Here is an 11,017-nt window from a genome sequence, read left to right as displayed (position 1 = left end):
CCATCCCTGGACCTACTCTGAAGTTGACTGGACAGGGCCCTGGGCTGCCTGACCTAAGTCAGTCCTGTTTTGAGCAGGTGTTTGAACCAGATAACCTGTAGAGGTCCCTTCTTGTAATTTCGGTGTAGTTTCATGGGCTAAGCAAGAAAAGATTATTGCTTCAATCTCACCATTATCTTTTCCTTGTCCTCTAGTAGAGTGCCACGTGCCATTCAACATCTTTGGAGATCAGATTTTCAGCTAGCAGGAAGAGACAAGTATCTCTGTGGGTTTAGTGGAGGCTTTTCAGTGATACACAGTGTCTGATCTGAAACACCAAAATGATGTTAGTAGCTTGAATAGAAACTCCAGCAAGAGGCATTTGGAAAAGGACACAGGTCTCCAAATGGTGGAATTGACATTCTGAAAAGTACTTAATATTCAAACTGTACCTGTCTAGTTTACATCAACCTGAAACTCTTCATGACTTGAAGGAAAAGAAATAAAATACCCTGACAAAAAGCACGTATTGTTTCAATTTGGAAAAGAATGAGCTAAGTTACAATAGCACTGGCAGTAGTGACTGTCTGCTTCCTGTATTAATAGTTGTGTTGGCTTTCACAGAGCTGCTTAAACAGAAAAGGTTTAATGTTGTTCAGGTTGGAAAATTAGTTCATACAGCTGCTTCGTGAATGTGGACTGATCAAAGTAGTATAAATTCTGTTTTAATGCTTGTTTCTGTGTTCTCATTTGCAGACTGCTGCAAGTAAGGAGAGAACGTCTAGTCACGATTTCATTGTTGGGCATGTTTACAGGGGTGTGGAGACATTGGGAAAGGAACTTTTTATGTACTTTGATCAGAAAGCTCTGAGGTAAGGGGTGAGGAAAAGGCCTCCTGTGCATATATTTGGGGGATCGTCTGCTTCTTGTTGTTGTCAATCTCAGAGATTTGAAAGTTAGTTTTATGGAGGAACTTTGTGGCAGCCTCTCTGGAGTGCTGGTAATACTGGATGCTGTCACATTTTTCACCTAATTTATTGCTTTATTCTTAGTTTAAGATTCCATGTAAGGGTACCTAAGAAAGATAACTGTCCTTGAAATGCTTGTTTTTGAACAGGAAATTGCATTTTCTAGAGACAAAACTCATGAAATTCATGCAGTTACGTTTACCTAATGACTTCCACTACAAAGTGCACTTGGCAATTTCTTTTAGCTTTCTTTAAGAAATTAAGATTTAAATTTTGTACTTAACTTTTAATGAATCAGTTGCTCTGATAATAAATTCATGTGGAAAAAATTGCCAAACTTGAAATATTCTGTGAGTATACGTTTTTGCTGCCTTCCCTTCTTTAAGCAGCATCAACAGCTCCTTTGTGTGAAGGTATGGTTTGAAATTTGGCAGGTGAGTGATCTGGGTATCATAAATGTAATTCTTTCTAGTGAAACCATGTCTTCTAGAGAAATGGTTTCACTAGAATGCCAAATCATTGTTTCTTCATGCTTTGCAGAGCTTATTAGGGGTTTGTTGGCATGTTTGAGATTTTGTGATATGCTTTAACCGTGTGGACATCTACTAGCCACCAAGGTTGTATTTGGAATCTAGTGTACTTTCCAATTCAACATGCTCCTGTACTAGAAAGTCAACTAAAAATAAATCTAACCAAATGCATAGTGTAATGGATTATTAAAAAATTCACTCTTTGTTCTTTATGGTAGTTAGCACAGAATAGGTAAGTAAGACCCCTTATTTTTAATAGATCAGGCTTACATTAATGCTTTTCTTTTACCCTTCTACTTGCAACATAAGTCTAATCTCTCTAAACGTTTAGAAGGGAAAACAACATCACTTTACATTCAGTGTCATCTTTGTCTCCTAGTGACTGATCTTGAAGAGAGGTATAAGGTCATGATTTTTGTTAATTTAGGACTGATAATATCAAATACTTTACAATTCTGTGACATAATATTTTGCCAGTGGCACTGCTGTTGTAGGAGAGACTGGAACAGAAAATGCTTGGCTCTGAGTACAAGAGTTTACAGTGGTGCATGCTGGATAAATAAAAGGCAGTCGTATATTAGCAATTACCTGGGATGATCTGCAGACTAATTCTTGGTAGCAAGAGCCTAGTGGTTATCTGACATATTGTGATGTGCTTGTTTCTCCTGGTGTCAGAGAAATGCAGCTGGTCTTATAAGCACATACTAGTCTTTACATGAAAATCATACAAGTCAATAATAGGTTAGGACTGCATATGTGTTTAAAACTACCTGTATTAGTGATGGATAGGATTATAGTCCTAGTCACCTTTTCTTGCTTTGTATTGTGCTTTATTAATAGAAATGGAAAAGAAAGAGCAGTTTTTAAAAAGAAAAACATAAATCAGTCATAAAGAAAGATAAAAAAGGCAAGGGAGGTAACTGATACAGATATTTGCCTTTTTGAAATGGCTACTGTGTGTACTGTAAATTGATTGGCTGAGCAAATGAGTAGATTATACAATAAGAAAATACTGTTTTAACAGACTAAATTACTCAATCAGAAGGAAAAAAACTATTACTAAGGCATGCAAGCAAGCATTTTGCCAAAATTCTCTTCAAAGAGAAAAAATGTGTGGCCAGGTTTTATTATGGAAAGTACAATCCTTTGACCCTGAAAGATCTTAAATAATTCTTGAGCTTTCTAGCCAATGCAATAACTTATTGTATGTAATGGAAACAACTCTCAGTTATTGTTTGATTATAAGCTTAAAATTTTCATCAATTCATCAGCCATAGTAACTCTAGAAACTGTATTTAAGAAGACATTTTAGGCATGTCACTGGTTTGATTTGAAATGTGGAAGAAGTTATGTACAGGAAAGGTCTCATCTACACACCGAGCAGATGTTACTCATTATCTGATTATCTAATGAGGATCTTCATTCTCTTCTTGTAAAAATGCATGTTCTGCATCTTAAAGATGTTGAGAGGAGGTAGAGGAAGGCTTCAGAAAATACATCTTACAGCAGTCTAAGTTTGGCTGCCAGGATTGTTACTGGGAGAAGAAACAAGCAATATGTCTTCAGAGGATTTGTTACTTCTTTATTAAAGTTGACTTTCAAATATAGGACTTTCTTGTCCCAAGGAGGGTGGCTGATACACAGATTCTGTATCTGTATGTTGTTTTTCAACATAACAAAAACAGCTTTTCTCATCTGCTAAGATTACCTGTAAAAAGCTGGTGGTCAGGCTGGAGAAATATTAGTTGGACGTGTCTTATAAAAGACTAGGCCATGAAGGGTAATTAACTGATTTTATGCTCCTGGATTTCCTCAAGTGCAGAATGACTGCCTGGTGGGAGAAGATAACCTGGCCATGAAATTGTTTTATACAGTTTGGCTACTGCTTGCCTGACTTGCAAATGAGGAGGGTACTTCTGAAGTGTTGCCATGTTGTGGATAGCAATTAGCAAATGAAGTTCAGTATATTTGCAGCCCATGGTGGGCAGTAGCAGCTTCCTTTTAGGAGTACAAGTGAGCAATGACACCTTCTGAAGAAATTAGTACTTGTACGTTTTGATGTCTGTTTAAACAAGGACATCAAAGTCACTGAAGAAAGTGAAGGTGTTTTTTTTTTTTAAATCTGAGAGTTTTTTAAATTTTGCAGTGAAAGTCAGTTTCACTGAAATGAAAAAAAACTTCTGATGTTTTTAAGTTGTGCAGAAGAGACTTGCATGGACTACATGCTGTGCTGTAGAAATGGTACAGTTATATGAGATAGTCCTGGATTTTCTGAAGTGTGCTATTAATATAAAATTGGAGTGATAAATGGTGTAGAAAAGTTTCTGAAAAATGCTAATGGACATATGTTTTTGCATAACTGAAAACAAAAATATTCTTAGGAAAGAGATAATTGTTCACTCCAAATCCCTTAAAGGAAAGACATTTATTGTCTTGACTGGAAATTACATTTTGGCCCTTAGAACTTGATAATATGAATTGTCTGGGTTTTTTAATCTCCATATAATAGTTTGTGCTGCTACTTATCTTTTATTTTTAGTGAGAATTTTTTTTAAAATAAAAGCAGATCCTTACAATACTGCATAGCACTCAATAATTCTAAACCCTCACCTTTGCTTTTTGTAGTTAAAATGAAATACTTTTTTTTTTTTTACTATTTTTTTTTTCTAGTTGTGAACTGACAGCTCACTAAGACAGCTAAGAGTTATGATTCCTTTTAAACATTATACTGAAGCTCGGCAAATGAAACAATCAGCTATTAATGAGAACGCTGTTTCTTTACAGAGAACTTTCTGGAAGCATTTAGGGCATTACCATTTGACAGTAAGATGCAAGAGTTTGGTTTAGAAAGAAATTTGACTCGTTAAGCCTGTGGAGGTAGTGTTCATGGCACTTGAAAACTGGCAATGGCTCATGAAATTAACAGTGGCTGAAATAATTGTATCACCAGAACTGACTTGTAAGAAGAGATTTTTGGAAAGGTGCAGTTTTTCAACAAATAAATAAATAAATGCTATGAGCAAGTTATATCAAGCATTGATGTTTAAGACCATGCACAATGAAATGTTGTCATAACCCATTTGCAAATAATGAAAATGGCTGTCCTTCCTGAAGTGTAGCAAAGAGGGGTTAAAGGAAGTATACACCTGATGTTGAATTTCTTTGGTCATTTGTGTAGTTTAATCTGTTAAGTCTTCTTTTAGCTGCAAAATAATCCATTTTTTTCTGATACACAGTATAAAAGTAGGACACACCTATTTTATTTTTAAGTACTTGCATGCACAGTGAATTTGTAATAAATAAAATGTATGAGACCATAGTCAAACTTTGCTCAAGTATACTAGCTCCTAGTAGAATAGATTATTAAAATGTATACTAGCTCCTAGTAGAATAGATTATTAAAATGTAAGACCTCTTAAAGCATTAATGATCTGTAAAAGGAATGATTGGAAGAGTCTGTTCCACTCCTTTACCATCTGTCCATTTCTCTTTTTATTTCTTGTATTAATTTTTAATTGACCTGCAGGTTTTGCCTTGGTTGTAGGCAAAGAAAAGTAGAAAAAAACATATGGCAGATGTTAATTACTTTGTTTATGGCATTGGAAGTAGCTTTGATATGGTAACACTGTTGGCATTATAGCAACTGAAGTCTTTCATACCAGGTGACTTCTGCCTGATTAAACAGAAAATTGTCTAGTAAAGTAGCCTCATTTCTTTCAGCCTCCCTGAGGACTCAAGAACCTATTCTGGAAAACCAGCATGTCAAGTGAAAAAATTCTGTCATAGAATCATAGAATGTCTGGGCTGGAAGGGACCTCCAAAGGTCATCAAGTCCAACCCCCCTGCAATAAGCAGGGACATATCCAACTAGATCAAGCTACTCAGAGCTTCATCCAGCCTGATCTTGAATGTCTCCAGGGATGGAGCCTCTCTGGGCAACCTATTCCAGGGATCTATCATGCTCATACTGAAGAACTTTTTCCTAACGTCTAACCTAAATCTCCCCTTTTCTAGCTTAAAGCCATCACCCCTTGTCCTGTCGCTACAAACCCTTGTGAATAGACCCTCCCCTGCATTCTTATAGGCCCCTTTCAGGTACTGGAAGATCACTATAAGGTCCTCCTGGAGCCTTCTCTTCTCCAGGCTGAACAATCCCTACTCCTTCAGCCTCTCCTCATAGGAGAGGTGCTCCAGCCCTCTGATCATTTTTGTGGCTCTCCTCTGGACACGTTCCAACAGCTCCACGTCCTTCTTGTGCTGGGGGCTCCAGAGCTGGACACAGGACTCCAGGTGAGGTCTCACCAGGGCAGAGTAGAACGGCAGGATCATCTCTCTTGATCTGCTGGCTACACTTAAAGTTTGGCAATTTTTTCTGCATGAGTTTATTATCAGAGCAACTGAATCATTAAAAGTTAAGTACAAAATTTAAATCTGAATTTCTTAAAGAAAGCTAAAAGAAATTGCAAGTAAGTAAGACTCTCTCGATGTAAGTGTGATACACCAGACAAATGTGTTACTTAATGATCAGATTTGACTTCTGTGCAATGAGTTATGAAGGCCACTGGAAAACTGCTCTGTGTTTGGGGTGGTTTTGACTTGGGGAGGGTTCTTCTCTGGGAATCGAGCACTATATGAGCAAGTAGTTTGGTGCCATGTAACTAGAATTAATGTACATAAATAATGTCTTGGTTAGGTAAGAATAGTTCATAACTTCAAAAAATAGGCTGGTGTAATGCTTGGGAACGTCGTTAAGATGAAACACCCCTGAGAACTGTCTCTCTCTTTGAGGATTCACTTCGGTATGAACGGATCCATGCGCATTAATCCTGATGGAGGCAAAGGCAGAAATAGACCACTTCCAGCTTTGGAGATACAGCTTACAGAGGATACTGTTTGTTTTTTTGAGGTGACGGTAGAGTATAGGTAAAGCAGAAACTAACCAAATTAAACACAACTTGGTTTATTTCTTTTTATAACATTCCTTATAATGAAAATCACACACAAATTGTTAAGTGCTTGAATGAAAGCCATCACGGACACCAAGAAACAGAACAAAACTTTCTAAACATATTTATTGGTATGGTAATTTTGTTGCTTTCATACTGGCTTACATAGACTCAAAGTAGTTCCGTGCCATAGTCTCATGAGGTAGTGTCAAGACTAGGAATGAAAATTTGGTTTAATTCCATACTCTAGATGTGAATGCTGAAGCCCGTTGTTACTTTAACTCCTTTAAGTGAGTGGAAATCTCACTTCCTTAACAAGGATAAGGACCTGTGATGATTACTAGTTTCAAACTTTTATGCTCCCAGGGTTGTGTTTTTCTTTTTTTTTTTTCTTTCTGGAAGAAAATAGGAATAATTGTTCTAATTTATATAAAGTGGGTGCTTTTGTCTGCCAGCATTGTACTTCTAACTGCTAGTAAAAATAACAGCTTGATTTTTAAAGCATTTGAGGCTCTTGGGGGAAAAGGAGCATGCAGTTTCAAGTAACATGCTTTTTTAATACTATAAAACAAAAGCTTATGTAAGCCTGAGACTTCTTGTACTGTATTTTCAAATGATTATGCTTACCCTAACAAAGTCAAGGTTTGAGGAAAGCAATCTGTAAGTGTCCTGTTAGAACTGCCGGACTGTGTAACCGTACTGTTAACTGTTTGATCATCAAAAATGTAATATTTCCATGTTGGAAGCAGTCTTAAAGCAAGCACTTGGCAATCATTTTTCAAATTAATGTGAACAAAATGAGAATAATTTCTTGTACGTTTGATCAGATGTATGTTCCATGCACATATTGGTGACCTGTTTTTGGGAGGGGTGCTTAAAATAATTTCTGTGCCTCTTCCTGTCACTGGTATTTTCATAGTTTCTGTTATCTGCATATAATGTTCTATAGTACTTTCATGTGTTGCTTCTAAAGTCATACTGCTATATTAGCATGTAATTAAAATGAAAATAAATCTTGATGTATTTACTCTTCCAGAAACGCAGCTGAGTGTGAGCAGAAAGTGCGAGCGATGGAAAGCTTGGATGTCTGTTCTCCAAAGTTTAGCTTCTCGAGAGCAGAAACTGTGGTTAAGCAGCAGAATACCCGTATGCTGTGTGATGTCTTACTGGATCAAACAGTATTACCTGGAGTGGGAAATATCATAAAAAATGAAGCACTGTTTGACAGTGGTCTTCATCCAGCTGTTAAGGTGGTTGAAATATTTTTAATGACACCAACGTATTAAGAATGTGAATGTATCTTTATGTGCATTTTGTCATCTTTTACTTTTATCATATGTCAATTCTTAAGTTATTCTAAGACACTAAATTAATGTTTTGTCATTATAACTGGAATGCCAGTTGTCCCCTTGAAACTTGTTGCTGCTCTCATGCTCCCTCATAGAGTGGATGTATTTTGTGGGGCTAAGCCTTCTCTCTCACAACTTGAAACCCCTTCTTAGTAGGGAATATATTTTACTTTAAAGTAATGACTGGGGCATCTTGTTGTGCTATTACTAAATTGTCAGCCTATAAATGAAGAGTGCACAGGTTTTCTTTGTTCACTTAGCCCCCAAAATAGTTTTTTAGACATAATGAAGAAGTTCTTCACTTTGAGGGTGGTGAAACACTGGAACAGGCTGCCCAGAGAAGTTGACTTAAAACTTTGACTTCTTAGCAAAAATGTGTTTGGTTGATACGTCTATGTAATTTTGATGCCTTTGGCTCAAGTGTTCTTCCTTCAGATCTCTCACAGGAAAGAGCCTCTGATGCTAGATGGATTGTATCCAAATCCATGAGGAAATTAAGAAGGAACTAAGTGTTGTTAACTCCACATGATTCTTGTCATTGGGAACTCTGAGGTCAATGTAGAGGAAAACAACTTAAATTTTTACCTCATATTTTGCACAGATGAGGCAAAGTGTACACACAGTACACATCCTGTGGCATTCCCACAGTGAGTTTGTGTAATCTCAGATGTGAAAATGTGCTGTTTTGCTGAGGAGGTATTCAAAGTGCCCCTGTGTTACAGGTCTTGCTGCTGTTGTCCCTTAGCATCATAACATTCTAAAACTTGTTCTTGTCTAACTTGACAGGTTTGCCAGCTGACAGATGAGCAAGTACGGCACTTGGTGAAAATGACACGTGATTTCACTTTGCTTTTTTATAAGGTATTGGCACATGTTTCTGAGATACCTCCAAAACTTTACTCTGGCATTTTAGCTGTGTGTGATAACCTGGTGAAAACAGTAAAAAGACAAAATAGGACAAGTGTTACCATGAATGGGAATAAGGGTTTGTGTGCTCTTTGCTAATTGCGAGTTGCCAAATGATGGAAAGGTGGGAGAGTCTAAACTTTGAGAGTGTGCACAGCTTGGCCCAGTTGCAGCAGAGGAGTTTGACAGGTGCTGCCTGAGGGCTGCTACAGTTTTGCTGTGCATGTGCTGTAATGTCACTCTGAACATGTCAGGATTGATGTAGGTTAAGCACACACTTACATGTAAGATAACATAAAGGTCACTCTTCAGACTGGGAGCTAGAGGTTGCCCCAGGGAAGTATGAAGGTAATTCATGTAGCTTCCTTTATGAAACTTGAAATAGCAAGTATATTTATTTGACAAAATAGATTCTAAGGTAACAAGGGTTTGTTTGTTTTTTCTTTTTCTAACTGAAACACCCTTTTATTGGTAGCAAAAGTGAAATAAATTCCAGCTTCTCCCTACTGCCACATCTTCAGTAGGATTTAATTTCCTCTCCTCTAAACTTATAATTTCTGGTTACTCTTTAACTTTCCAAAACAGAGAGGATTTCACCTAATTCTTGCATGTTTTTCTTTGAGCTGCACGCAGAGGAATGAACATCAGCAGTAATATTCTGGTCTGTTTCTCTTGGGATTCACTAAAGGCAAAGAGCTAGTGCTCCTATTTTTTTAATTTTTTTTTTTGGGTAGGCTAGGAGAAGTGCACCTCACTTTCCTAATAACGTCTTTCAATCATAAAGGCTAAAAATGTAATATGTTTATAATAGTCTGCTTAAATGCCTCCTTTCCCCCAGCCCACTGAAGAGTAGTTTAGTCTGTAGGCTAGAGAAATCTTTTCATTCTCCAAACTTTGTTGTGAGGTCTGCCAGTAAAGAGATAGACAGCATCCAGTTCTGCAGCAGCTGCCATACTAGGAGATTTAAACGTGTGACAGGCTTTTAGACTGACAATAAACAAAAAAAAGAGAAACTTTCTGTAGCTCAGTTTAGGCATTTTCAAAAGTTTTATCATTTATATTTGGCAAGTATTCACTGGTCAAGTGCTTTTAAAGGTAAGCTAGTCCCCGCCCCACTCTCTAAGATAAAAACATAATAAAAATAGGTTAATAAGGGGGGGGTCATGATTGTTAATTTGTTACAGAATGTTGCAGAATGTTTGTAGTAATCATAGTATGTAATTTGCAACACTAGAGACGCAGAGGTGAGGAATCTTGTTTGTGTAAAAAGCTGCTGTTTTTGTTTTTCTTAAATAACTGGATGGGAGGAAACTACTAATAAGAAATTAACTGCAGACCTTGAGGAGAAAGCAAACTGCTTGTGAATATCCATGCCAATATCTATTAGTAATTCCTTCTGATTGAATTGCTAGGTTATACCAGCCAAAGCATTCTCATTCAGCAAGGCTGATGAATAAGAGCACAGCAGAAGCAAATATGCTGTGCTCAGACACCTGTATGTTGGGAGAGCTCCAAGGGTCTTCGTGCGTTATGGAGCTAGAGCTATTGAACCCTTCTAGAGCTGGGCTGGCATGGCTGGGCCAGCTGTGCTATTGTTTGATCTGTGCCCAAGGAGATGCCATTGTACTGCAGAAACTGGTAGGGCTCTGCCGAATTGGCTGCATCTCTGCAGGGCTTTTCTGGTTTGTTTTTCTGCCAGTTTTAGCTGGGGTATGTCTGTGCTGATCCATGTGAATTATCTCATGAAATGTGCGAGCTTCTCAGCCCTCTGGAGGCTCTTTACGTCACTGTGCCCCTTGGGCTTGTTCTGTACTTGATTTGACTTTCTGCCAGGATCTAGTGTGCTTGCCACAGAGCCAAGTGGCTTTTCATGAGCTGATTTGCGTGGCACAGCCAGAGCTAGGATGAAGCTGAGCAACTTTACTGGGCACTACCCGACTCCTACAGAATTTGTGGAATATTTCAACATTGCTCAGTTCTTTAGGTTTTGGGAAGACTGAGTAACCCAGATTAGTCAAGTCTGAGCTGCATCTGTGGTGTGGGTTCGGTTCTTTTTGGGGCGAAGGAAGGTAGTGTTGGTTTCATGGTTTATATTTGGTTTATTTTTTGTTTTCTGTGCCTCATTGATTTGAGCTCATCAGCTCTCTAGGAACACTTTTGCAGGTGCCAGGTCAAAGATGGCAGGTGGTGAATCAGAGGCAGCTGGTCCAGTTGAACTCGGGGGCTCCCTAGCATGCGTTTGCTTGCATCATGATAGTATGTCTTTTTTTTTTTGTCTTCTCTCTTCTGTTCCACTATGTGGAGAATTCCAGACACTGGCCAATGGCATCCTGGGGTGC

General features: G+C 37.9%; 1 protein-coding gene across 1 annotated transcript; it reads left to right on the top strand.

Annotated features, from left to right (window-relative positions):
• Positions 1 to 735: 735 nt before the first annotated feature.
• On the top strand, positions 736 to 8,633 carry LOC103782370 (endonuclease 8-like 3; the record flags this gene model as incomplete). The annotated part of the gene is made up of 4 exons (XM_008950139.1): positions 736 to 851; positions 6,266 to 6,400; positions 7,460 to 7,673; positions 8,559 to 8,633. Coding segments are annotated over 4 exons (540 nt in total), but the record flags the coding sequence as incomplete, so codon positions are not given.
• Between the last annotated feature and the right edge of the window lie 2,384 nt (positions 8,634 to 11,017).

The sequence above is a fragment of the Merops nubicus genome, unplaced genomic scaffold (genome assembly GCF_000691845.1).
Source record: "Merops nubicus isolate BGI_N331 unplaced genomic scaffold, ASM69184v1 scaffold45481, whole genome shotgun sequence".
Taxonomy (NCBI): Eukaryota; Metazoa; Chordata; class Aves; order Coraciiformes; family Meropidae; genus Merops; species Merops nubicus.
Note: the sequence above shows the minus strand (reverse complement) of the source record. Positions and strands in the feature narration are given on the sequence as shown.